This window comes from Macaca mulatta, chromosome 8, assembly GCF_049350105.2.
Source record: "Macaca mulatta isolate MMU2019108-1 chromosome 8, T2T-MMU8v2.0, whole genome shotgun sequence".
In the NCBI taxonomy this organism is placed as follows: Eukaryota; Metazoa; Chordata; class Mammalia; order Primates; family Cercopithecidae; genus Macaca; species Macaca mulatta.
Genome location: NC_133413.1, coordinates 30,060,831 through 30,088,805, shown reverse-complemented (window position 1 = coordinate 30,088,805; position 27,975 = coordinate 30,060,831). Strand labels below are relative to the sequence as shown.

General features: G+C 47.5%; 1 protein-coding gene and 1 long non-coding RNA gene across 5 annotated transcripts; one reads left to right on the top strand and one right to left on the bottom strand.

Annotated features, from left to right (window-relative positions):
* Nucleotides 1-388: 388 nt before the first annotated feature.
* On the bottom strand, nucleotides 389-26,616 carry PNOC (prepronociceptin). 4 transcript variants are annotated; one of them, XM_015145034.3, is made up of 4 exons: nucleotides 26,566-26,616; nucleotides 14,639-14,787; nucleotides 4,258-4,710; nucleotides 389-800 (listed from the first exon to the last, which is right to left on the bottom strand). In XM_015145034.3, the coding sequence occupies exons 2-3, from the start codon at nucleotides 14,762-14,764 to the stop codon at nucleotides 4,306-4,308; spliced, it is 531 nt and encodes a 176-aa protein (XP_015000520.3). In that variant the 5' UTR covers nucleotides 14,765-14,787; nucleotides 26,566-26,616; the 3' UTR covers nucleotides 389-800; nucleotides 4,258-4,305. The 4 variants fall into 4 exon arrangements, with proteins under 4 accessions (XP_015000520.3, XP_015000518.3, XP_015000521.3 ...); XM_015145032.3 differs by having other exon boundaries at nucleotides 4,317-4,710; XM_015145035.3 differs by lacking the exons at nucleotides 14,639-14,787; nucleotides 26,566-26,616 and adding an exon at nucleotides 4,963-5,110.
* LOC114680213 (uncharacterized) lies at nucleotides 14,675-20,714 on the top strand. The gene is made up of 2 exons (XR_013397220.1): nucleotides 14,675-14,811; nucleotides 19,049-20,714. It is a non-coding gene; the product is annotated as an uncharacterized LOC114680213 (long non-coding RNA).
* Nucleotides 26,617-27,975: the final 1,359 nt, after the last annotated feature.

Here is a 27,975-nt window from a genome sequence, read left to right as displayed (position 1 = left end):
TTTTTTTTTTTTGAGACAGGAGTCTCGCTCTGTCTCCCAGGCTGGAGTGCAATGACGCGATCTTGGCTCACTGCAACCTCTGCCTCCCGGGTTCAAGCGATTCTCCTGCCTCAGCCTCCTGAGTAGCTGGGATTACAGACAAGTGCCACCATGCTTGGCTAATTTCGCCATGTTGGCCAGGCTGGTCTTGAACTCCTGACCTCATGATCCACCCACCTCAGCCTCCGAAAGTGCTGGGATTACAGGCGTGAGCCACTGCGCCCAGCCTGCCCATCCTCCTTTCTACACAGCAGAGCCATGCACTTTTTACCTCTGCCTCCTGGGAGCCGCAGCGCTGGTTTGTGTGCAGAGTCTGCTTCTGTCACTTCACTTAAAAACGGCAAACCAATTTATTAACCATTTGCTCAGTAGAAGTTTAATGGAGAAATCGTTGTTTAAAACAATCAGTCGGAAAGAACAGCTCTTTTACAAACAAGTTATGGCAGTGGCGAGTCAAAACCCCAGGTTCAATTTCCTGTTCCTTTCACCTGCCCCTAGAAGGGGGAAGAGGCAGGTGAGCAGGAGAGATGGGGCCATTGAAATGGTAGCTAGAGGAATTACAAAAATACACTCTGATGTAGCAACAGGGTTGTGGTGAAACATGCCGGGGGCTGGGGAGGAACAATCGGGGAGGTTCTGGAGGCCACGAAGCCTGCAAGATCTGCAGACAGACGCTCAGTGCCTTGGGGAAGAAGGAATCCTGATTCCCAGGCGGCAGGTCTGGGGCTGGACACATGCTGTTTGGGGGATCACCTGGACGCCTGGGGAGACAGAAATGATTAAAAAATGGCAAACCTGATGGTTTTTCTCACCCTTTTCTATTCCCCCTAGAGACAGAAGCAGTGAAAGGGAGGCAAGGAAAAGCTATCAACCCAAAGAAATCGTTCCTAATGTAGCCCGAGGGGTCCTCAGCTCCTCCACATATCTGCTCCCCCAGACCCGGGTCTACTGGCCAGACTAATAGACTAAAGGGGAGGTCTGTGGGCTGTGACTTGATAGGCACAGCGGCAAGCCGCCTCCTGGGGAACAGTTCTCCCTGGTATTTGGAGCCCATGTGAAATAGTGCCCTTGTTTTACAGTTCTTTTGTTTGCAAGTGCTCTTTGAGCCGGAAGGCACTGATACCTGACCATGAATGAATGTGCTCAGTTTCCATTGCCTAGAAGGGTCAAAGCCTGAGGGTAGCAGAAAAGAGGAAGGCAGTATAGGGTCAGAGGAAAGGCAGGCAGACCCCCAAGACCAGCTGTGACAAGTTCTGTCTAGAGGTGGGCCTGCACCCCGACAGCTTTCCTTCCTAGGACATCATTACACTTTCTGAATAGGGTTTTTTGTTGTTGTTGTTTGTTTGTTTTTTTGAGATGGAGTTTCGCTCTTGTCCAGGCTGGAGTGTAACGTACACTATCTCAGCTCACTGCAACCTCCGCCTCCTGGGTTCAAGTGATTCTCCTGCCTCAGTCTCCCAAGTAGCTGGGACTACAGGCGCCCACCATGACACCCGGCTAAGTTTTGTATTTTTAGTAGAGATGGGGTTTCACCATGTTGGCCAGGCTGGTCTCAAACTTCTGACCTCAGGTGATCCACCAGCCTTGGCCTCCTAAAGTGTTGGGATTACAGGCAAGAGCTACCACGCCCGGCCCTGAATAGGGTTCTTTATCCCATTCCAGTGTAAGGTGGCCCCACTTCTTCCCAGCCTTCTCCATGTCGATTAGTATTAGATATCTTAGAAGTCAAGGACAGCATTGGTAACGAGTCCCCCAAGATGGAGACATCTCCATCGTGTAGGGCAGGTTGGGGTGTGTGTATGTGGATGAAAATAAGGTTGAAGTCAGCTGTTATAGACTCATAAATACCCATATTGGAACTCACCAACTGTGCATGTTGGGGGAAAAGAAACAGAGAGATGGTTGCAGAAGGAGAAAGGAGAGTCATCAATAATACCCAAATGTGCTGGTTAATGTTTCCGGTTTCCATCCAGAACTTGACATCTGAGCAGAGCCACAGACTGAAGTTCCTTACCGGCTTTGTTTCAGTGCCTCTCAGTTGGAAGCGTAACAGAAGATTAGAAAAACCAATTGCCCGGATACAGGCTCGAATCATTTTTTAAAAAATAAATGGATTCCTGTTAATGGGCCTGATTTTCAACTGTGTTTAGGTAAAGAACATTGCCATCGTTCAGAATTAGACATGAGCTTCAGTGTCCCTGAAGAGCCACTTTAAAGAAGAATGCCTTTAAGATTTGAAAGAATTCAACCCATGCTACTTCTGAATGATTTGCTGTTAGGTGCTGTGCAGATATGTGTTAGAAAGAAATAGGAGGCTTGTGAAGGATCCAAGAGTATGACTTCAGAAGCAGTGCAGGTTAATTTGGGGCCTTTGGAGATGAGTCATCCTGCTAAAATAAACACATCAGCTTTCTCTTCACAACTTAATACATGTGTCCATATTTGGTAGCAGGCCTGTGGTGAACATGCCGGCCTACCTGGAAAGGGGCCGTCTCCATGCTAAAGTGTGGGCACCAAACATTAGCATATGCACTAATATATCATCAAGGAAGGTTATTAGTGACACCGCTACCTCTGACGGTATGGGACGCAACATAAAACAGCACATGCAGATATTTTTTCTCTTATGCTCGGACTCAGGGAAAAGCCCCACTTGGGTAATGTTTTGGGGTGATTGTGAGGAACTGACTGGTTGTGTTAGGGCAATGATAAAATTTGGAAGTTTGTCCTCTTCCAATTTCATGTTGAGATGTGATCCCCAATGTTGGAGGTGGGCCTAGTGGGCGGTGTTTGGGTCATGGGGGTGGATCCTTCAGGAATGCCTTGGTGCCCACCCCGTGGTAATGAGTTCGTGGGAGATCTGGTTGTTAAAGAGGCTGGGACCTCCTCTTTTCTCTCTCTTGCCCCCTCTTGCCATGTGGCACGCCATCTCCCCTTGCCTTCTGCCATGAGTAAAAGCTCCCCGAGGGCCTCACCGGAAGCAGATGCGGGTGCTGTGCTTCTTGTATAGACTGCAGAACGTGAGCCAAATACACTTTGTTTATAAAGTACCCAGCCTCAGGTATTCCTTCATAGCAATGCAAAATGGATGAATACAGGCAAGTTTCTTAGCTATTTAAGGAGACGTATGAGACTCTGCAGATGATCATATTCCCATATACTAATTAAGGCACATAGCCTTGATGGTTGGGATTTTCCTAAATTTTCAGAAAATTCTACTGTGCTAGGTTGCCAGTGCCACTCAAAGTGATGTATTGGTTGATGGCCTAAGGAAAGTTGGGTTTTGAATGACCAGGTAATCAGTTAGAGTCTTTGATGTATATTATTAGACATGTGAGTTCGTATAAGTTGCCTGTGGGGGTAGGAACAGAGCAGAAGAAAGAACAAGGAAGAAAGAAGAGAGGAATAAAAGCAAGCAAAAAAACAAAACAAAACAAAAATGGCACGCTGGAAAGAATCGAAATGGAGGAAAGAAGATGAACCCCTTTAGTCCATATTCTAGTAGCTACTAGGTCCATTGGGCCAAATTCTCCACGTCTTGCTCAGTAATGATACCATTGACCACAAGGAATCAGTCCCTCTCTGGCAAGGTAGCAGGATGGACAAATGGCTTGTGGAAGGAGGAAGAGCAGAAACCACAACTCCTGATCTTAACAAGACCTCTTTGGCCAGGTAAAATGGGAAACTTTAATGTTTCCACGGAGCCAGGCACCCTGAGACCTGGGGAAAGGAGAGGGGATAGGTAAGCTGTCTTTGAAGATGAAATAACACCATCATAGCTGTGGTAATTGGACTCTGCTAATGGCTAAGAATAGGTCCTGCTCTCAGTGTTTAGAGACACAATCTCGAGGAAAGGTGAGCTGACTGGTTGCTATGGCAACCGGATGGGCATATTGGTCCACTTAACTGTCCCCATAGTAACTAAGCTCCTGGGGAGTGATAGAGGAATTAGTTATCTTAACATACTACTATTATCCCCATGGTAACCAGTCTCTAGCCAGAAGTGGTCAGCTTCAAGGTGCAATCATAGGAAAATATTTGCTGCCTAGAGAAAGGGTGGGCTGGACTCCTTGAGGGGTGTGTGTGTGTGTGTGTGTGTGTGTGTGTGTGTGTGTGTGTGTGTTTGGGGATGAATGTGCTTCTAGGCCTGGGAGCAAGGCTAAGACAGTTGGTGTGTGAGGTCTCTCCTTGCCCCCAGCTTATTGGTGCCCAACTCACTCATGGGTTGCAGTGGCCGGTACAGCTGGGAAGAACGCCCCTTCCAGGCTACACATTACCATTCTGGTGCAGGGTGCGCCGGCGCTGGCTGGACTGCATGCTCAGGACCAAGTACTGCCTCATAAACTCACTGAACCGCTTCTGATTGGCCAACTTCCGGGCCGACTTCCGGGCCCCAGTGAAGCCCCCAAATCTCTTCTGCAGCTGCTTCTGCTCCATCTCACCAGCCTCCTCCATGCCAGGCTCAGGCTCCTCCTGCTCCTGGAACAGGCTCCGGACTCGGGGCATTCGCCGCAGATGCTGCATCTCTGAAGCTCTCGGCTGGTAGAGAGCAGCCGCCACATGCTCTGGGGCGGCAGGGCTGAGCTGCCAAGAGCTCCTAGCCATGACCTTGGTGCATGGAGTCCAGAGGGGGCTGGGGAAGACCTTCTCTTCACACTCGAGGATGCACACCTGCAAAGATACGGGTGGGAGGAGGGGAGAAGGAACAAGAACCTCTGTTAATCCAGGGCGAGGGAGGAGATCCGGCCCAATGCACCAGTGCAAGTGCTTCTGAAGCATCTAGTTTATCAAGTAACGTGCAGCAGTTTTACACAGGTTTTTAGGTTCGTAGAATTTCAGAATTGGAAACAAACAGAGAATCATCTGACCCAGCTCCATCATTTTACAAAGAAATCAGGGCTCAGAGAGGTGAGCGTAACTTACCTCTGGTGTCACAGCACGTTAACATAGGAAGTTAAGACAGGATGAATGCGCCCACCACCACACCCTGTTACATCTTTAGTCGAGTTTTTGGAGCCAAGCACAACTCATGACTGTCACCCATAAAGACTTTTATTTTGTTCTCTCCTCAGGCTTGTGGAAGGTCAGATGGGTTAAAGAAATTGGGGATGTGAAAGTATGTAGTCAAATCTGCAGGTTTATTTTAAGGTCACTGTGTAAAGATCTACCCGGATGTTGTTAATTTTTCATCCCTCGTACAGCAGTCGTCACTATCTGTGTATCATTTATAGCAAATGGGGGTCAAGACCCTGTGGGGTGTAGGCAGACTGTAAGTGCGAGGCCGAACCTGTGATCCAGTTCCAGGTTGGAGGAGAGATGCCATCATCAGATGTGAGCCCAGCAGACCGGCCCCGTCCCTGGGAACACTCTGCTCTGCCTCTCCTGCCAACCCTGACTTCTAGCCACCAGCTGGACCGGCCCCCTCTTGGCTGGTTCTGACCTTGGCCCCCCCGTCCCCGCCCCCCCCCCCCACGTTCTTGGTTCTGATTGGGTCTCCTGGAAGCCTCTGCCCCCGGCTTTTCTTCCTATTTACTGTTTTGGCTTCACCCCTAATTTCAGTCCAGGTTTCTGGCCTTAGCCTACTGGAAACCCCTGACCTTGCTGCTGTGAGTCAGTAGGCAGAGCCTCTCATCATAGCATGGAGCTCCTGCCTGGCTTCCAGGGCACCTTCTGGGGCAGAGGCTGCAACTGTCTGGCCTGTATTCATCTCCCCTTCTCCTTATGCACAGAACACTGTTTTATTCCTAAAGGCAACATATATGTTTCCCAAGCTTCCTTGGAGTGATAAGTAGCTGACGACATAAAAATGGAAGTGTAGGCCGGGCGCAGTGGCACACGCCTGTAATCCCAGCATTTTGGGAGGCTGAGGTGGGTGGATCACGAGGTCAGGAGATGAAGACCATCCTGGCTAACATGGTGAAACCCTGTCTCTACTAAAAATACAAAACAAACAAACAAACAAAAAAATTAGCCAGGTGTGGTGGCACGCACCTGTAGTCCCAGCTACTCGGGATGCTGAGGTAGGAGAGTGGCGTGAACCTGGGAGGCGGAGCTTGCAGTGAGTGGAGATTGTGCCACTGCACTCCACTGTGGGTGACAGAGCGAGACTCCATCTCAAAAAAAAAAAAAAAAAAAAAGGAAGTGTAATCCCAGCACTTTGGGAGGCTGAAGCGGGCGGATCACTTGAGGCCAGGAGTTTGAGACCAGCCTGGTCAACATAGCAAAAACCAATCTCTGCTAAAAAATACAAAAATTAGATGGGTGTGGTGGTGGGTGCCTATAATCCCAGCTACTGGGGAGGCTGAAGCAAAAGAGTTGCTTGAACCTGGGAGGCGGAGGTCGCGGTGAGCTATCACGTCACTGCACGTCAGCCTGGGTGACAGCGTGAGACTCTGCCAAAAAATAAAATAAAATAAAGAAATAAAAAGAGAAAAAAAAAAAGGAAGTGATCAGGCATCAGGTGGGGTTTTCAAGAAAGTAGGAGGCTGACTTAAGTGGGAAGAACATCCCGTTTTCCTCTTCCTCCAACTTTCTGCTTGGAATGTGGACATTTGGGCTGACATTGTGTTTGCAATCTAGAAACCATGCAGCGACTCAGAGGATGGGAGTCATGGGCTAGAAGCTGCCGACTGGCAGAGAAAAGAGAGGAGACTGGAGCTGCCACTGCAGCCCTGGGCTGTCCCCTCCTCACTCCTTGTGAGGAACTGAATCTATTGATTTCAGCCACTGTCACTTTAGGTGTTTGTTACTAGTGGGTGAATTTCATTCTTAACTGATGCAGTTGTCCTTCTGCTTGGCCTCTCGGTCCCTGTCTCTGAGTGGCACCTCACTTCCCAGCTGACTCAGATTTCAAACTCTGGGCATATCTTTTCCTCCCCTCTCACCGCCCCCATCCTGCCAGTCTACAGTTCTGCCCCTCCTCCCACTCCCTCTACCACCGCCTAAGTGCCTGTTGGGTGAAGTGGGTCCCTAACTGATCTCCGCATCTCTGGTCTTTGCCACTGTCATCAATGTGGTACCTCTGGCAGGATACCCTTCCTGAAGAGTGACTAATCATGTCATTACCTTGCCCACAGCTGTCTAATTGTTTATTGTGTCCATAAAACAGCTCCAAACTCTTGAGCAGAGCATTCAAATCCCTCTACCACCTGGTCCAGCCCACCATCTAGGTCTTATTTCCGAGTCTTCATCACATGCCCCTTGAGGCCTATAAGGCTGTTCCTAGTGCCTTAAACACCTCAAAGCTCCTCACAGCCACATGCCTTTCTCTCTGTCCCTCGAATGCAATGACCTCATTGAATCCTTCCATCCGTTCTTTGGGACCCAGACAAGCTCCAGTGCTGCCCCTGTCTGATACTTTCTAGTTCTCTGGCAAGAATCGCTGTCTCCTGCCTCTGTCTTCCCACAGAACTTTGTATTCCTCTTGCGGAAATCTTAGTGCTTTATGTCATTAAATTGCAATACCTTCTAAGGCAGAATATGACAAGTTAGGGACCACATCTTACTCATGTTTGAATCCCTTGGAGGAATCTTCTCCTTCCGGTAAAGACTAGGGTTTCAGTGGAGGTTTGTCGAACTGAGCTGAATTAATCAAGAAGTCACTTTATATTTAGGTAAGAGTATAAAAGAAGGGAATGAAAAGAGGTGAGAAAGAGTCCCTGGAAGAACAGGGGTCACAGCTAGTTGCAACCAGGACTGGAATGCCCCTAGTGCTTAGCATGCACACTGGTACAGCAGCACCTGTCACCCTGCTGCCACCCTTTGCTTATCTGATTACTCATCTGTCCCATTAGTCCAGGACTCCAGGATTCTTTTATTCTTTTTTTTTTTTTTTCTTTTGGAGACAGAGCCCACACCTGGTCTAAAGGGTCCCACACCTGGATGTGAGTCCCAATCATCTGCAGAGCTTTTAAAAACAGAATTTTGGCTGGGCGTGATGGCTCATGCCTGTAATCCCAGCACTTTGGGAGGCTGAGGCGGGCGGATCATCTGAGGTTGGGAGTTTGAGACCAGCCAGACCAACATGGAGAGACCCCATCTGTACTAAAAATACAAAAAATTAGCCAGGCATGGTGGCGCATGCCTGTAATCCCGGCTACTCGGGAGGCTGAGGCAGGAGAATCGCTTCAACCTGGGAGGCGGAAGTTGTGGTGAGCCGAGATTGTGCCACTGCACTCCAGCCTGGGCAATAAAAGTGAAACTCTGACTGAGAAAACAAAAAAACAGAACTTCAAGACTCAACTCAATCTCTGAAGAACAGAACCAGGGATTAAAACTTATCTTTACAAAGGAATTAAAAACTTAATTTTACAAAGGTCAGGTAATTCCAATATTTGCCTGGGTTTGCAAATCATGAATATAATTCGATCTTTGCATTTTATGATGCGGTTCAGTAATGTGTCCAAAACAACACGGTTAGATAACAGTATAACCTGAACAAGAACTCAAGGATGCCTTGCGGCCCAGTCCGAGACATCTACTCAGCTACCTCTGTGTGCTTGCAATATGAATTGTGGCAATCAATGCAAGAAAAAGGATTCGATGAGACCAAGAGCTGAGGTTTGGATGGAAGTATTGCCCGTATTCCAATGGACTGGAGGGGACAGACAGGGAATGGGTCTGACGGGAGTGTTCCTTTCCTTCCCTGGTAGGGTTTCCAAGAAGCAACCTGTCCAAGTCCACCTATTAGTCACAGGAGGTGACATTGGCCCCTAGTGATGCTCAAGCCATGGTTTTTCTGAGCATGCCTTTTTCATTTAGCTTTTACTCAGAGATACTTAACACATGCAACCTAGTTGCTGACAGAATGACCTCAGTAGGGAGATGCAGGGAACTACTTTTTCACACCTGCAATGTAACTGATTATAAAAAATTAAGGCAGCCCTCCCTTCCATAGATAGGGAGGGCTGCCTTAAGAACAATGGAATTGCAAACTTCTGGAGTATTCTATAAGAATTGTTACTGTGCTGGGCATGGTGGCTCCCGCCTATAATCCCAGTACTTTAGGAGGCCAAGGAGGGAAGCTCCTTTGAGCCCAGGAGTTTGAGAGCAGCCTGGGCAACATAGGGAGACCTCATCTCTACAAAAATAAAAATGTTAGTGGGGTGTGGTACATGCCTGCAGTTCCAGCTACTTGGGAGGCCGAGGTGGGAGGATTGCTTGGGCCTGGGAGGTCAAGGCCGCAATGAGCTGAGATTGCTCTACTGCACTCCAGCCTTGGTGACAGAGCTGGACTCTGTCTCAAAGAAAAAAAAATGCTACTGGAGTTTGTTAGAATGCAAATTTGTAACCTACAGCATTGGATATTCTGACCCACTAAGTCAAGGTCAGAAGGGTGACCTTGTCTTAAATTGCATTAAGAGATTTAGAGACAAAAACTAAGGCAACCAGTCCCCAAGAAAGAGCGTGGGGAAATTTAATTTAAACTCCCTAAAATTTGGCCTGGTGCAGTGGCTCACACCTGTAATCCCAGCACTTTGGGAGGCTGAGGTGGGGCCCATAAACTTGTATTTTTAGCAACAGCCCAGGTGATTCTGAGGCTGGATGATATCTGGAGAAATCCTGCTTTGAAACTTGCTCTGAGGAGGAAGAAACCATTACAGAACATGGTGGTTAAAGACTCCTACAGAGGGTGGCTCAAGCCTGTAATCCCAGCACTTTGGGAGGCCGAGACGTGCGGATCACGAGGTCAGGAGATTGAGACCATCCTGGCGAACACCGTGAAACCCCGTCTCTACTAAAAAATACAAAAAAATTGCCAGGCGAGGTGGCGGGCGCCTGTAGTCCCAGCTACTCGGGAAGGCTGAGGCAGGAGAATGGCATAAACCTGGGAGGCGGAGCTTGCAGTGAGCTGAGATCCGGCCACTGCACTCCAGCCCGGGCGACAGAGCGAGACTCCGTCTCAAAAAAAAAAAAAAAAAAAAAAGACTCCTACAGAGAAAGAGTCACTTGGGTCTGTACTTAGCCTGCTCCCGAAATACTTGGAAGAAAAGCAGCTAGAATCAATGTGTAGTATATTCTTTCAGATCAGAATCCTGTTGAGTTAGTACTCTACAGGAGTGGATCTCAACTGGGAGTGATTTTGCCTGCCAAGGGGCCATTTGGCAATCTCTGGAGACATTGTTGGTTGTCAGAACTGGGGTGTGTGTGTGTGTGTGTGTGTGTGTGTGTGTGTGTGTCTGTGTGTTACTGGCACCTAGAGGCCAGGGATGCCAGTAAACATCCTAAAGTGCCCAGGACATCCCCCACAACAAATAATTCCCCAGCAAAAGTGCCCATAGTGGCAAGTTTGAGAAACTCTGCTCTGCAAAGTCAACAGGGATGCAGAGAAGTGTGGCTAGCACTGGGAAAGCCATCGAAGGGTAGAGTGGGGGAGCTGGATCTGACCTTTGAGCATGCTTGGTCCAATCCTTGCAGAATAGGAGCCCCAAACTGCTTGTTGAATTGTTCTGCTCTGTCAGTTTACAGAAACAGGTGGAAGAGTTGTTAAACCTGGAGGTACTTAGATCTTCTGTGAGCCCCTGGGTTTCTAAGCCCAGATGGTAATTAGATTTTGTGTCAGTCAGGGAAAATGAAATTCTGTGATCAAACCAGATGCCACAGTCCAAACCCAGACTTGATGCACTGTTAGATAAATTAGATGTTAACAAAATCATCTCAACTCTTGATTTAGGAGAGGGTTTTGGGCAAATAGGAGGAAGGCAAATTCACAACAGCATTTGTAGCACCAGATGGGCATAGGAACTTAATTCCCGACTCTCTGGTGTGGGAAACTCACCAGCCTTTTTCCAGAGATGGGTTAATGGCTTATTAAGTGAGCTGGACACGTGTTGGCAGCCCACGCTGATGGCATTACTATATTAAGCCAGAATGCATATGGGCATCTGGAGTCTCATATGGCTGCCAAATTGATCCATAAAGCTGGGCTTATGGGGAAAGCGAGCAAATGGCCATTTGGGTGTCTGGGCTCAAAGATTAGGGTACAAAGTGGGAAACAGGCACATGAACCCATTGGGGATAAAAGGAGCAGCTCACAAAGGCGGTCAAGTTTCTGCCACTAGAGAGTCACACCACTTCTGACCAAGAGACATTTGGGAGCTATTTGCTTTCTAAGGTCCTGCTAGAATATCTGAGGACAAATACAGAAGATGAACAGCACAGAAGACAAACATATAAGGAACTCCTACTGCAAGTCACCTCATTAGAATTTTCATTCCATGAAGATAGAAAGAACTACCAAAAGGTAGTTTGTTTAGAAATAGATTTTAGGGAATTTTATTTATTGATTGAGACAGAATCTCACTTTGTCCCCCAGGCTGGAGTGCAGTAGCATGATCTCAGCTCACTGCAACCTCTGCCTCTCGGGTTTAAGTGATTCTTCTGCCTCAGCCTCCTGAGTAGCTGGTATTACAGGCATGCACCACCATGCCCAGCCAATTTTTGTATTTTTAGTAGAGACAGCTTTTCGCCTTTTTGGCCAGACTGGTCTCGAACTCCTGGCCTCAAGTGATCCACCTGCCTCGCCTCCCAAAATGCTGGGATTACAGGTGTGAGCCACTGCACCAGGCCAAATTTTAGGGAGTTTAAAATAAATTTCCCCACACTCTTTCTTGGGGACTGGTTGCCTTAGTTTTTGTCTCTAAAACAACTCAGTGAATCCAGTCTTTTCTCCTTGAGCTGATAAAGTAAGTACCATTCACAATTAGGTTAAAGGCCAGGACGTTGCAGTGGGTTTGGGTGTGAGTCATTTACCAACCAAAATTATAGTCTAACAACAAGCAGCCATACTTCAATAGTCTACTAGGAGCAGAAATAAAAAGTTTCTTGATGAAGCCGAGGATCCAGAGGACCCTGGGAAGAGCTTGGTGGAGGGACTGGGGAAGGGACCCTTGCTGAAATATGAGTCCCCCTGTCATTCACAGGATGGACATAGCCAAGGCCTGCCAGATTTGGAAATGGGATTTGAGTATCTACTTTCTAGGCATTTTGTTAAACTTAAACATAGGTTAAAAGTGAATACAAACTAGAAACAAAAACAAGCAGGCAGCCGCATCCTCCGGGGGGTTAGCAAGCACTGTGAAGGTGTTAGTCCTCCATTGTGAGGCTTTTACGGTCCATTTTCTGACTTGTTTCAAAGAAGTAAAGCTGAGAATGTTGTCTAGACCCCAGATATTTAAGATGCTATGGAGAGATGCAGACATGCTCCAAATTTTTGACTCTCTGAAAGATGCAAACGTAAAACCTTTACAGAGACTGCAGCAGATGTGCCTATTAGAAGACTAATGGTCTTAGAATCTTCCAGTTTCCGCGGGATGGGATGTGTTTATTGAGCTATGCTCTGTGCCACACACTGTGCTGCATGCTGGGATACCCAGCTCCGTCAGTAAAGAAAGCTCACTCCATATGGGGAGAGAGAGTCCTGCAGATACAACTAACAATCAGAACACGAGGAAGGAGGGCCCACTCCACTGGGGTGGGCGGAGAATCAGTGCAGTGTTCTCTTACCAGGGGACACTTAATCTGGGATTTGAAGTGCAAGTGGGATTTATGGATGGGGGAGGAGGCCGAGGCAGGCACGATGGCAGGGCAGGAAGAGAAGGCAGGATTTCTGGGAACTATGAAAAGTGATCGGGTCTGGAGCCCAGGAGAGAGGAGGTCAGGAGGGTGCCTCTAGGAGTTTTCTGCAGCCTAGGAGGAGCAGAAGGCCTGGGATGTATGGGTGGGTTCTCAGAGGGAGGTGAAAAGCAGAGAATCTTGGTGATCCTTTATGTGTAGGGGGTGGGGAGAGGACAAGGAACCAACACAGTAGCCAGAGTGGGGAAGAGAATGAGGCACATGGACGGAGAGAGGGCTGGGGTTCCTGAAAGAGGGAATCGTCAGCAGGATAGGAGCTCAGAGAGAAACATGGCGGATGAATAAGAGGAGACATTTACTGTAACCACGTAACTGAGGGCCAACTGTAGACTATATTTATGGAAAGTAATAATATTAATAGCATGGGAAATTGATCCTGGAATAATATAGTAAGTGAATTGGTTAACTGGAGATGCCCTGGGTAGTTATGACTGGTTGGAAAATGGGCTTGAAAACCACTGAGCCCAAGAGCTTGGTGCTTTGGGTCTGCTGGATTTTTATCTCCTCCTCTGTTATCTGGAGGTGGGAGACACCAGGGTGTGTTAGCCCCCCTGCAAATACGCGGTTCTACATTTGTACGTTTGCCTTAAGGAACTGTGGTGCTTCCGGTTGTTTTGAAAGGTTAAGGGGTTTAAAAGATGGCATCTTTTGAAGGAAGTTATTTGACTATAAATTAAAAAACAATTGAGCTATGCTGGATTTAATAGGAGAGGAGTAACTATGTGGACTGAAATGTAGATAGTTGACAAAGCAGTTTATTTAATGAAGAAAAATTTAATACTGGATTTGCACCTGAAGTTGGAAATTTAAAATATAAGACAGCATTTTGGTACTAAGGGGTTCACTGTTGAATTATCTGCAATATCTAAAATAAAAGGCACATACATGTTCAATCATTAGACAAATTACACGGTCCTTCTGTATCCACAGGGGATTGGTTTCAGGATACTAAATCTACAGATGCTCAAGTCCCTTATATAAAATGACTATGCGGCCGGGCACGGTGGCTCATGCCTGTAATCCCAGCACTTTGGGAGGACGAGGTAGGTGGATCACTTGAGGTCAGGAGTTCAAGACCAGCCTGGCCAACATGGTGAAACTCATCTCTACTTAAAATACAAAAAATAGTGGGGCGTGGTGGTGGGTGCCTATAATCCCAGCTACTTGGGAGGCTGAGGCAGAAGAATTGCTTGAACCTGGGAGGTGGAGCTTGCAGTGAGCTGAGATCGTGCCACTGCACTCCAGCCTGGGTGACAGAGTGAGACTCTGTCTCAAAAAACCAAAATAAAAATAAAAAATAAATAAAATGGCTATGCACATCCTCCTGTATACTTTAAATCATCTCTGGATTACTTATATTACTTAATATAATGTAAATGCTGTGTAAATAGTTGTTATGCTGTATTACTTTATTTGTATTATTTTTATTGATATATTATTATTATTTTTTCTGAATATTTTCTATCCATGGTTAGTTGAATCCTTGAATGTGAAACCTGTAGATACCGAGGGCCAACTGTAGACTATATTCATGGAAAGAAATAATAACATGGGAAATTTATTCTGGTATAATATAATAAGTGGAAAAAAGTAAAGACAGGTGTAATTTCTCTTTCTCTGACTTTCTCTGACTGGTGTAATTAAGGGTGATTTAAATTTCTCTTTTTTTATACTTTTCTGAATTTGCCACACTCTCTGAAATAAGTAACGTTATTTTAATCCTGGGAACGACCTGGCATCACAGGCAGGGCTCTTCCTGCAGCTGGTATGGTGGAAAGATCGCAAGGTTCTGGGTTGGAAGAGCAGCTCCTGTCTGCATCTGTTTCCTATGGGCCATGTGATGCTGGGCAAGTGCTGTGAGCTGTGGGAGAGGCCTTGGCTTCTCACTCAGAGTCTGCTCCGGAGTAGGGAGGGAGGAGGTAGTCAGGGAGGAGGACAGCCTCTCTGCCTTGCCTTGGGGACCTACCTCCAGGTTGAAGCTGTCCAGGGCTGGGCGGAGCTTCTCCTGGCATGTGAGACAGTCCCTCTGACAACTGCTGAACACACTGGAGAAGAGGCTGAGCAGCAGCAGGTCACAAACCAGGACTTTCATGGTGCAGGAGCAGGAAGCAGGTGCTGGAACATACAGGAAGCATGGCAGTGAGTACAGCCATTCTCGGGGGGCTGCTTAGGGCCGGAGACCCTAACCCAGAGGATGCAGGAAAGACACTCCTCTGCTGTCTGTGGCAGGACAGCACTAGGGGCCTGAGATTCACTTTCCAGGGGTGTAAATTGTCAAGGCCATAGGCAACCCGGCCCGATCACCTAGACTCAGTGTTCACGCACAGGCTTGCTAGTGTCTGGGTTCTTGGGTTGGTCCTGGGTGTCAGGACACCCCTGTGATTCCTGCCACCTGCCTGGCCTTGACACCACACAGGCACTTTTGGGAGCAGCTGTGTGGTGGCAGAGAGAGCTTTCTTGGAAGCTGAAGGCATCGCTTTGCAGCTTACCAGCATGTGACATTAAATCAACCTCTTCGAGCCTCAGTTTTCATAGCCCATAAAAGGGGCACAGTGGCACCTGCCTTATCACAGGCCTATTGTGAAGATGAAGTGAGATCTGTAAGGGGAGTTTTGCAAAGTGCTGTGCAAAAGTAAGATGAGTAAAATACGAGATTTATTAATGACTCAAGTGCTTCCTTTCATCCTCCTGACCTTCCCTGCTGCAGCCAGGAATGCCCCCAACCCCCATACCCTGAAATCTCTCTTCCAGGTACTTGCCTCTTATCCCTGCTAGATGTGAGCTAGTGCTATGGTCTATCTCTGTCTCCCTAAAATTCCCATGTTGAAATCCTAACCTCCAAGGTGATAGTATTAAGAGATGGGATCTTTGGGCCAGCCACAGTGGCTCACGCTTGTAATCCCAGAACTTTGGGAGGCCAGGGCAGGTGGATCACTAGAGGTCAGAAGTTCAAGGCCAGCCTGGCCAACATCATGGCAAAACCCTGTCTTTACTAAAAATACAAACATATATACATATATATCCAGGTGTGGTGGTACACACCTGTAATCCTAGCTACTTGGGAGGCTGAGGTGAGAGGATTGCTTGAACCCGGGAGGTGGAGGTTGCAGTGAGCCGAGATCGTGCCATTGCATGCCCACCTGGTTGACAGAGTGAGACTCTGTCTCAAAAAAAAAAAAAAAAAAAAAAAAAAAAAAAAAAAGAGAGAGAGAGAGATGGAACTTTTGGGAGGTGATGAGACCATAAGACTAGAGCCCATATGAATGGGATTAGTGCCCTTGTAAAAGAGGCCCCAGCGAGCTAGCTAGTCCCATCCACCACTTGAGGACACAGCAAGAAGGCAACAACTAAGAACCAGGAAATAGACCCTCACCAGACAGTGAATCTGCAGACATCTTGATCTCAAACTTCCCAGCCTCCAGTACTGTGAAAAAGAAGTTTCTGTTATTGGCAGGGCACAGTGGCTCATGCCTGTAATCCCAGCACTCTGGGAGGCCGAGGCAGGTGGATCACTAGAGGTCAGGAGTTCGATACCAGCCTGGCCAACATGGAGAAACCCCATCTCTACTAAAAATACAAAAATTAGCCAGAAATTGCTTGAACCCAGGAGGCGGAGGTTGCAGTGGGCCAAGATCACGCCACTGCACTCCAGCCTGGGTGACAGAGCAAGACTCCATCTCAAAAAAAAAAAAAAAAAAAACAAAAAACAAAAAACCAGTAATTTCTGTTGTTTATAAGCCACCCAATCTATGCTCTTTTGTTACAGTCACCTGGACAGACTAAGACAGTTGGCTTTCTAAGCACAGGGCCATGTTATTCACCTTGGCATTCCAGGCCAAGCACAGGTCCTGGCATGTGGAACTTGCTATTTAAAATTGAACAAAGAAACTATTCTAAGATAGTAGCTCCAAGGATTGGTCGATTGGATCAGTGGTTTGCAATCTTATGTAGGATTGCCTGAAAGGTGTGCAGTTTTCACTGTTTCTCCTTGAAACTTATCTTTTGATCAAGCCTTCTGAATCTGAAAGATGCTTTCCTGGACTGTATCGTTTTGGGTCCCTGTAGAACCATCTTTAGGTGTAGGATTAAATGGAAAGGGAACAAAGAACTTTCTAGAAATGTAAATGTTCTTGATTGAAGTCGCAGGAGTGTATCCATTTGCCAAAACCCATTGAGTTGCAGATTTATATTCTGTGCATTTCACTGTATGCAGTTCCCTTAATGAAGAGTTCAGTGCAGAAAGCCAAAAATGACTGCCTTTATTGCTCTTTCTTCAGTTGATATTGAGGAACTGTAGAAGGTCTTGCTACTCCAATGCACCCTGCAGACCAGCTGGAATCTTGTTAGAAATGCAGATTCTTGGGCCTCACCCCAGAACCACTGAATCAGGATCTGCGTGTCTTTTTGTTTTTGTTTTGAGACAGTCTTGCTCTGTCACCCAGGCTACACAATCTCAGCTCACTGCAACCACCACCTCCCCAGTTCAAGAGGTTCTCGTGCCACAGCCTCCTGAGTAGCTGGGATTACAGGCACATGCCACAATGCCTGACTAATTTTTGTATTTTTAGTAGAGATGGGGTTTCACCATGTTGGCCAGGCTGGTCTCGAATTCCTGACCTCGTGATCTGCCTGCCTCGGCCTCCCAAAGTGCTAGGATTACAGGCACGCACTACCAGGTCCCACTAATTTTTTGGAAGGATCCGCATTTTTAGCAAGATTCCCAGGTGACTTATATCCGTGCCAAAGTTTGGGAAGTGCTGGTATGAAAAAGATGTGAACAAAGGAGGGACCTGCAACTGAGCCCACCCCAGTTCTTCTTCTTGTGCATCATCAAAGCATTTCATACCCAGAGGATGACGGTAAGTATGGGATGCTCAATAAGTGTTTGTTAAATCAATGAGTTGAATTTTTGTTTGTTTGAGATGGTCTCGCTCTGTTGTCCAGGCTGGTATGCAGTGGTGCAATCACGGCTCACTGCAGCCTTGAACTCCTGGACTCAAGTGATCCTCCCACCTCAGCCTCCCAAGTAGCTGGGAGGATTGTTTGAGCCCAGGATGCCTGGTTAGTTTTTAAATTTTTAGCAGAAATGAGGTCTCGCCATGTTGTCCAGGCTAGTCTTGAACTCCTGACCTCAAGTGTTCCTCCCACCTTAGCCTCCCAAAGTGTTGGGATTACAGGCATAAGTCACTGCACCTGACCAATTAATTCACATTTGAGATGGGTTTTGAAACAAATAATGAACACAGTGCCTATATAAATGACTGTATCGCAAATGCATTTGAGATTAATTTTTCTTCTTTATCCCAAGGACCAGGGCTTTAGTTGAGATTTATTGCCTGGGTTATTGTAATAGCCTCCTAATTAGTCCACCTAATGTTCTGGCTTCCCCCCAAGCCATCTTCAATCTGATGATGTCACCATTTATTTAAACTAATTTTATAACCTCATTGCTGTCAGGAGGAGCTCCAAGGACTTAGCACCGACCGATTCTTGCCTCATCTCCTAGCACCTAACCTCGCATAGCCTCTAGTCTCCGCCAATCATGTATAGCTCCGAACTGTATCAGGCTCTTCATGTTTTTTTTTTGAGACAGAGTCTTACTCTGTCACCCAGGCTGGAGTGCACTGGTGCTATCTCGGCTAACTGCAACCTCTGCCTCCTAAGTTCAAGTGATTCTCGTGCCTCAGCCTCCTGAGTAGCAGGATTACAGGTGCCCACCACCACATCTGGCTAATTTTTGTGTTTTTAGTAGAGACGGGGCTTCACCATGTTGGCCAGTCTGGTCTTGAACTCCTCACCTCAAGTGATCTGCCTGCCTTGGCCTCCCAAAGTGCTGGGGTTGCAGACATAAGCCACCATGCCTGGCTTCTTAATGTCTTTTTATCTTGGCACTTGCTCTTCCCTCTGCCCGGAATATCCTTCTCCAACTCATCCTTCACACACACCTCTAGCATCATCCCTTCTGGGAAGCCATGTCCACCCCATGGTCTGAGTTAGATCAGTCTCCTCTGCTGCCCTGGCATCTGGAAGAGCACATCATAGTGGGAGGTCAGCGAGCCTCAGGGGCTCCATCCATCAACACCGGCGCAACAGACGCACGCTGCAGAGTGGCGGTGATGTGTGCTTTCTCATCTGCTAATGACTACAGACTGCCTGCTTCCCACCGCAGCTCTGCGGCTTGCTAGCTGTATTTGACCTCTCATTTCCTCATCTGCACAAATGGGATGAAATTAGTACCTGTCTCAGAGGATGATTAGTGGGTTAATGTTTGTAAGCAATTAAAATAGCACTGACAGGCAATAAGCATATATATGAGAAGGAAAGAACCCGGCATGCAGCATTCACTCTAACACTGTTTTTTTGTTTTTTTTTTGAGATGGTGTTTCACTCAGTTGCCCAGGCTGGAGTGCAGTGGCACAACCTTGGCTCACCGCAACCTCCACCTCCCAGGTTCAAGCAATTGTCTTGCCTCAGCCTCCTGAGTAGCTGGGACTACAGGAGTTCACCACCACGCCCAGTTAATTTGTGTAACATTAGTAGAGGTGGGGTTCACCATGTTGGCCAAGCTGGTCTCGAACTCCTGACCTCAGGTGATCCACCCACTTCGGCCTCCCAAAGTGCTGGGATTACAGAAATGTGCCACCGTGTCTAGCCTTACGTTTCTCATTCTACGAAATTTCTGTCTTTCTAGATATTTTTGTAGTGTTCCAAACAGCGTGGTTGTGCCCTCTGCAACCACATGGTGGCAGTGGCTATACGTCGCAGAAGAAATGGAAGGGAGGAGAAAAGGAGCTGTTTCCTTTCCTTCCTAATATGAGGTTGTAATACAGAATGTGTGCATCAGCTGAGCTGACAAGCTGTGACAGATGTTAGCGAAATGCTCTCTGGCTGAGGTTTTTTGTGAACTTCATTAACCGGGGCAATTTGCACATTCAGGAAATGTTGGCTGGTTTGACTGATGTTTGCCATCTCAAATTCTGGGTGAATGGGATTTAGAGGAGAGGTGTAAAAGGTAGATAAGCTTCTGGGACACATAGTGCATGCTCCATTTGCAGGTGAAATGTGGGGCCCTACACCTTGGCATTTGGGGAGACGTTGTTGAGTGTCCTTGGCTCTAGCCAAGCCCTCCCTGTGGGTCAGAGGCACATGTACCTTCCGGACTCCAACCTCCCGGCCCTTCTCTGTCTCCCCTCAGTTTTAACAATTGACTCCACTGATTATTCGAGGAGTCATCCACACTCAACGCTATCCATTGCCCCCTGCAATTCACAGAATCCGCAAAATGGAGATGGCCACATAGTTCCCTCCACCCCGCAGGTGGCTTGCAAGCTTTAAAATGAGACGAATGTCAGTGAAAACTCAAAATTATGTAAATATCATTATAAAAGAGACAGCATTCTGTATTTTCTCATACACCTCCCAACACCTACTACAATTGTGTTCTAGGTTAAATCAGATTTTGGACTTTGAAAACTCAGCCGATGTTTTTCATTTGTAAGAAGTCTTGACTATATCTATATGCTGGATGATGCTCTGTATTTAAATGGAGATGAGTACTTAGTTAAATCACGAGTTGTATTTGTGTTTAAACCTTACACTGTGGACCTGTGTGACTGCAGACAAGTCCTGAGATCCTCAGTCTTTTCAGCTGCAAAGTGGGGATAATAACAGGTTTGTTGTTACATTGATGCTGCAATTTTATACTTTGTAACGATGGGACTGTGTGCAAATTATTTCACTTCTGTGAGCCTCAGTCTTCTCAACTGTGAAATGGGAATAGTGACAGGTTGTTGCTATTTTTATACAACCATAGCAGACATCAGTAAATAAAAAGTTACCTGTGTAGGTTGAATTTTATATGGTTGTATTTCACTTGGTGAGCCAAGCTCAGCTAATACTTCTATGTGGCAATACTATATTCTGGGCATCTCATATTGAATAAAGAAATATTGAATTGCCTTTTCTTTTGGCAATGACACCTCATAAATTTAATTGTGCCTTGCTGTTTATAAAAATAAAATACTGGTATGGTTTGGCCTTAATCGATTTGCGTGTAATCTTGCTTCCAAGGGCAATATAATTAGTTGCTTATCTGTTTGGAGAATCACATATGCAGCTTTAGCCGAAGCTCAACCCTAATTAAGTTTTGTCTTATGACCTATGCGAAGGCCTGTAATTTTGATGCTGCCAGCAGAGAAGAGAAGAGGGGACTGGTCTTGCTAGAGGCAGATACACCTCCATCCTTTTCATCACTTTTCATCAACCACATGTAGAGAACATTCTTGACAGGTTACCAAAAAATTTATATTCATATATTATACAACCCTATAATCTAGGGTTAATATCAACCCACCTTTTTAAGATGAACATAAACTCTTAGAGGTTAAGCAATTTGACTAGGATCATCCAGTTTATAAGTAGCAGAGCCAGGACTTAAACTCAGGTGTGTTGACTCCAAATCGTGTGCTCTGGGAAACCATAAACTTTACACACTGTTTCTGCTTTTGGAAGGTTGCCAAATTCTGACGGAATCTCATTGTGGTGGAATCTATTTGCATTTCATAGCAATCATATTACTATGACTTTAGAGCACTATGAGCGAGGCTCTGCGCTAATTGTTATCATCCCCGTTTTATAGTTGAGCAGATTGAGGCTTAAGGAGTCGACATAACTTGAAGTGGCAGAGCTGGGACTCATGTCTGATCCTGCCCGTCAGTGATCCCTGCAGCTGTCTTTGTGTAGAACTCATTCAGGGACTTCCTCTTGTTCTGAACTCTGCACTACCTCTCTGATGACAACCCTTTTTTTTTTTTTTTTTTGAGATAGAGTCTTGCTCTGTTGCCCAGGCTGGAGTTTAGTGGTGCTATCTCGGCTCACTGCAACCTCTGCCTCCCGGGTTCAAACGATTCTCCTGCCTCAGCCTCCTGAGTAGCTGGGATTACAGGTGCCCGCCACCATGCCTGGCTAATTTTTTTGTATTTTTAGTAGAGACGGGGTTTCACCATGTTGGTTGGACTGGTCTCGAACTCCTGACCTCAAATTATCCTCCCACCTCAGCCTCCTAAGGTGCTGGGATTACAGGCATGAGCCACTGTGCCCGGGCTGATGACAACCTCTTTATTGTTGCTTCTCCCCAGTTCACAGAGGGATCCTTCATTGCGCACCAGCTGCATGTCCATTGGAAGATAGGTTGGTCTTCCCCATGCCCCATTTCTTAGACCCATTGCAGACAAGACTCCTACAATAGAGCTTGTGCTTATTTACCAGCTATTATGGAGAGAGGCTGCTTTGGTTTCTTTTCCTCTTCTGGCTGATACCATTACACTTCAAATGTCTCTCCTCTGATCTAAATTTCCACCTGGAAAGAGGGGGACGGCATAGAGGAGGTGGAGGAAAGAACAATTGCCCAGCCCAGCACAGGTCAAGCATTCCCTAGGCTGGGGAGAAATGAATGAGCGAGAGCTGTGCTCAGAAACAAGAGTCCTGGCTTCTAGTCCGGCTCTGTCGTTACCTGTGGGATTTTAAGCAAGATCTTTTCTCTCTCTGGGCCTCAGCTTTTCCCTCTATAAGAAGAGGCAGTTAGATGAGATGGTTAATATTCTTTGATTTTATGAATGGCCAGATATTTGTACTTTCCAGGAAGTGAGAAGGGAGGGAAGAAGGGAAGAGGAAAAGGAGATGAAGGCTTCATGGGGAAGTAGCTTCCGGGCAGCATGGGAGGAAAGCCATAGAAAGGATGTGGAGGGGGCAAAAGACACATGTTCAGGGCTGCTGCAGGTGGGAAGGTAGCCCTCAACTCCCATCCTCCTGGTTCTGGGCCACACTCCCACATATACTGGCAACATAATTTAAATAGATTTTGGAAAGCTTTTATTCACTTTTAGCTGGGTGTATTAGGATGCATCTGCAATCCCAGCAACTTAGAATGCTTGAGCCCAGGAGTTTGAGACCAGCTTGGGGAACATAGTGAGAACCCTATCTCTACAAAAAAAAGAAAAAAAAAAAAAAGAAAAAAAATTAGGTATGTGTGATGGTGCAAATCTGTAGTCTTAGCTATTCAGGAGGCTAAGGCAGGAGGATAGCTTGAGCCCAGGAGGTTGAGTCTGAAGTGAGCTGTGATTGTGCCACTGTACTCCAGCCTGGGTGACAGAGTGAGACCCTGTCTGTAAACAACAGTAACAACAACAACAAAAGACCAGCCTGGGCAACACAGCAAGCCCTCCAACTCAAAAAGAAAGAAAGAAAGAAAAGCTTTTATTTACTTTTATGTAATAAAATCATTCAATGTTCTTTTCTAAAATATTGGAATATTGGAAAACACAGATAAACAGCAATGAATCTAGAACAACAATCTTCAAACTTCTTTTTTTTTTTTTTTTTTTTTTTGAGATGGAGTCTCACTCTGTCGCCCAGGCTGGAATGCAGTGGTGCGATCTTGGCTCACTGCAACCTCCGCCTCCTGGGTTCATGTCATTCTCCTGCCTCAGCCTCCCGAGTAGCTGGGACTACAGGCACCCATCACCACGCCCGGCTGATTTTTTTGTATTTTTAGTAGAGACGGGGTTTCACCATGTTAGCCAGGATGGTCTCGATCTCCTGACCTGGTGATCTGCCCGCCTTGGCCTCCCAAAGTGCTGGGATTACAGGTGTGAGCCTCCGCGCCCAGTCAAACTTCTTTAAATTTGTACCCCTAGCAGTCGATTTTGAGTACACATTCCTAATTTATTTATAAGTTACATACTTTATAAAATCCACTAAAATGCAAATTAAGAAAGGTAAGATAAAAACAAAAGTCTCAATTTCCTGAAGCCCGTTGTGAGTTTGGAGGAAGCCAGAGCTCTGGCCGCCCTGTGCTCCTGGCACTTGCTCTGTGCGGCTCCTATCAGGAACTCCACACACGTTCCTTGGCCAAATGAATGAAAGAATGAATGGAGATGGAGGGTGGGGGGAAGATTGCAGGCCAATGTGGAAAGAGGGGAGGTTGGATCTGAGCCATTGTGGGATGGCAGAGCTGGGTGCACGGTGAGGCATGCTATCTACTCCACCTGCTAGGCTGGGCCCGCGGGCTGATGATTTTGTGCTTCTGCAATGTTGAAGCAGCTGCCAGTATTTTGGGGAAAAAAAAAAAACCCACAGGATCATGGAAAATTGAGACTGAAACTAATTGTAGCCTATCCAGGGAGATGCCCAGAAAACTGGCTTGTCCCTGAAATTGATGTGCTCCAAATCTCACGACTAGTTTGTGATTAGATGGAAAGCTTTATGTTCGATTGTGGGATTTAAATAAAGGCGTTTAGAAAATTCAGTTTGCTTCATGATAGCCCAGCAATTCAAGCCACTACCAGTCATTCATTGTCAGGACGGCTCCTGTTTTCTGAGAAGGGTCCGTCCCTTCCTAAGACATCTGAGGAGTAGCTCCACCCAGACCCAGAACGCAAGAGATTTCAAAGCTTCCTTCGTGGGCTTTGGGAGCTGTGGAGCTGGATGGGGAAATGAGGGATCGCTGAACCATGTCAGTGCAAGTAAAGAACGCTCACCTGAAACTTCCCATTCCTACCCGTGTGCATATGTGCGTGTGCGTGTCCGTATTAGCACAAAATAAGCATGCAGACAAGCTTAGCTCACTGCCTGGTGCAGAGTGGGTTTCAAGAAATGTTAATTCCGTGGCCCTCCTTTTGTGTGTTTGACCTGGCTGCTGCCTCCCTCTTCAAAGCTCTTGACCCATCCAGATTCCACCTGCCTTCCCACTTGGTAGAATCCCAGGAATCCCAGGAGGAAGTGCTCCTTCTCCCAAATTCTTCTAGCACTTGCTCTCTGGATTATGCGATTTAGGACTGAATTACACCCAGCTTTGCATGGTCCTCTAATTGTTTCTCATGTTTGTGTCATGTCTCTCCTCTACCCCCGACCCCACTAGGAGTTCACAAGCACCCCTGACCATAACGGGGAGATGAACTGGAGCCAGAATGGCTTGGCTCAGTCCTGACCCTGCCATGTACTGAATAAATCATTTAATCTCTCAGGTTCAGTTTCCCCAACTGCAACACAGAGATAATGGCACCACCTCACAGGGCTGTTGCTGGGATAATAGTTGTGAAAGCGCCTAAATCGTTGTACAAATGTAAAGTGCTGTTATTATCACCTCCGCTGAATCTAGTAGAGCCCCTGCAAGCCTCCCTGCCTGGTGGAGTGTAGACGATAACTACCTGATTGATTGAATACAGAACAGCTTTGTGACAGCTCCTGTCATAGGCGCCAGGGAGCACAGGTTTGAGCCTAATCCTGCAATCACTCCCTTCATTGACAACGCAAACTCGCCTGCATTTTACAAATCCCTAAGTACTCTCAGCCTTCAGCGGATAAAGCAGGGGCTGCCGCCCTGTGGGCAACAAAACCGCGCCCTCAAAACAACCCGAGGCTGCACCACAGCACCCTTGACAGGCAGCACTGGTGGCACATGGAGATATAAAAGCTGCTGCTTTTACTGAGGTGAGGATGGTTGGGGATGGGTTTTCCAGGGACCCTCCTCTGCAGAAGACTCAGCAAGCCCAAAGGAGCACGAATCCTTTTTGTTAAAGGTAACACAGCCTCAGTGGAAGCTTATAGAATATTTCTCTGCCACACTTTACAAATGAGAAGAAAAGAGGGTGCAGGCTGTAGCCACCCACAAGCAGCGAAAAAGAGCAGTATTTGCTTTGGGAGGTTTTGATAAGAAGCCAGGCAGTTACTTTTCCCATCTATGTTGAAAACTCTGGTTTGGGCTTGCTGGCGAATGCCGTGCAAAGCTCATCTTTTGTTAGTCTGCCGAACAATGTTATTGGTTATAATTGGGGCAATTATGGGCTGCTTGAGGAAGCTAAACACAGATGTTTAAGCGCAGGAACAGGGTATTCAAGTCCAAAGCAGTTTGCTTTAAATAGTCCATTTCCCGAATCATCCTGCCTTACTTGAAATTCCCCCAGAACTTGCCCATGTTCAGAGCGAGATTGGGGGAGGAGGGGCTGGGTAGTGAAGCCTGGGGAAGCAAGACCGAGGGAGAGAGGCGCACAAAGAGAGGAGGAAGAAAGAAGGTGGCCGAGAGAGCCTCGAGAGTTGGGATGCGGTGACTATGAACGGAGTATTCTGTATGACCTGGGCAAAGACCTTTAGGTGGGGGAGATGGGCAGGGGGAGAGAGATGCCAAGCAAGAGAAGAGCCCTCTAAATGAATCAGGTTCTGGGAGACCAAGGTCACGCCCGTAGAAATGCCCTCTGGAATTCACACGCCGTGGCGCTCAGCAGTGTGTGTACACAGGTGAAGCACACTCCCCAGGTCTGGCGCTTCCCCATTATTTGTAGCAATTTCTGTTGGGGGCAGAAGGGAGAAGGGCTCCCTGTGGATTAAAAACTCCCATCTGGATGGCATGAAGTTCAGTGATAGGCGGAGAAGCAGCCTGCACACCGCATCGGAGAGGAAAGGAAGCCACGGAGAGAAAACCCTCATGAGGGGGCCAGGGGCTTCCTGGAGGCCGCCCCGTGGAAGGCAAACCCCCTCCCAAGTGCCTGCCCCTCCCCTGACCTCACTCCTCCAGCAGCCTCCTTTCGACACAGAGCAACAACCACGTAGGGGCCACAGCTGGGGAAGCAAAACTTTTCCTCATTTCCAAGTTCCCCTCTTTCTGTTTCTGCATCTGTCTGCGGTTAAGAAAGAGCCTTAGCCCTCCCCCGTTCCCCACCATCCAAGCGCTGCAAAGGAGATGAATGAAGAAACCATCTCGCAAGAGGCCAGCAGCATCCACACTGGACAAAGGAGAGAGGCCGAGGAGCCAGACCCCGGTGGCCCTGCCCTCCCGGAGCTCCACGCAGTTAGTCCAGTTAGTCGCGGTCGGGCTGGGGGCCCCGTGCAGTTGCCTACCTGAGAGCTGTCAGTCCCCGGCTCCCTCCGATGGATGTGAGGCTCGGTTCCGCTGTCTCAGCCACACCAGCATATATATCCTCTCCCCCACGCACAGCCCTCCCCTTCCCTGCCCACCTCCATGACACATACACACACTGACCCCCTTCAGCAACCAAAGAGCAGAACCTGCAAGCCTTCTGGCTGCTCCCTTTCCCCGGCTCTGCCATCAGACCTGTGACATCCCCACTTCCCCATCAATCCATTCTCAAGCCTGCTTCACCTGGACTCTGTTCAGCCAGGATCCCACAGCTGCCTTCCCTGTGCTTCCAGAGGCTCTGCGAGGACTGACGGGGAGCTCTGGCAAGTCAGAAAGAAAGCCTCCTGGTGACAGTGACGAGGCAGACCCCAAATCCTGGACTCTCCTTGAGCAACCTTTTTGCCTGAGGAGTGAAGAATAGGAGGCAGGCAGAAGGCAGGGGAGCTCACGCCAGGCTCCCACCGGCACGGAGGAGCCCAGGGCTGAGCTAAGCCAAGCCCCCACCTAATGTCACTGCCCCTAACTAGGCCACTCAAGGGGTGGCTCTACCTGCCCTGGGCCAGGTCAGGAGGCATTTCCACAGGTGCCCACAGCATGGTGCGATGGAGAGCGCTGAGACTCAAGGCTCAGATGGAAGTGTCTGAAATTCGGCTGTACAGTCAGAGCAAGGCACATCTCTTTGTGAACCTCAAGTCCTCCTTCTGGAAAACGAGTCTAACACTGCCCAGGATGGTTGTGAGTAGAAAAAGGAGATTCTGTTTGAATCTGCAACACACGAGGCCCTTAATGAATGTGCTGCATCCTCCCTCTCCTCTCAGCCCCCTTTTCACGCTAATTAGTACCACCTGGATCTAGAAATCCCATATCAGTGTCTGGTGTCACAACAGAGAGCTTTTAAAGCTTCTGCACCTTAGGGTGCCACTACCGAGTGCCCTGGAGGATCAGAAGCTCTGGAAGCTTCCCTGTCCCTTACTGCAGAGCCTCCTTGTCTTCTGCAGCCGCTGGAGGTTGTGGGCTGCAGGAAGGGAGCTCACAGGCTGAAGGCACAGGCTCAAGGGTTTAGCATCCTTGGGGACCCCACCTTTCCTTACCATAGGTGAATTGCACCATGACCCTGACCTTAGTTTTCCGAAGAGGGTCTAAAATATTCCAGAATCCCAGGGTTTGAACCTGTGTCATCCAAGGAGCTCAAGCACTCTCATATGGTGAGTCCAGCTCTCTTGTCTACCCACGACTGGGTGGAGAAGGATTGAGGGAAGCATCTGCCCTGACTGTGAATGGTATAGGGTTTCTTTTTGGGGTAATGGTAATGTTCTGGAATTAGATTGTGGTGATGGTTGCACAACATAGCAAGAATACTAAAACCCACCAAATTATATGCTTTAAAATGG

What these genes read in the sequence shown, in the direction of transcription:
- PNOC (XM_015145032.3), bottom strand. Translation starts at nt 14,764, where the DNA reads ATGAAAGTCCTGGTTTGTGACCTGCTGCTGCTCAGCCTCTTCTCCAGT. An exon ending in TGGACAGCTTCAACCTGGAG is followed by an intron (nt 4,711 to 14,638) that starts GTAGGTCCCCAA and finishes GTATCTTTGCAG; the next exon opens with GTGTGCATCCTCGAGTGTGA. An exon ending in GCGCACCCTGCACCAGAATG is followed by an intron (nt 801 to 4,316) that starts GTAATGTGTAGC and finishes CTGTCTCCCCAG; the next exon opens with GCGTCCAGGTGATCCCCCAA.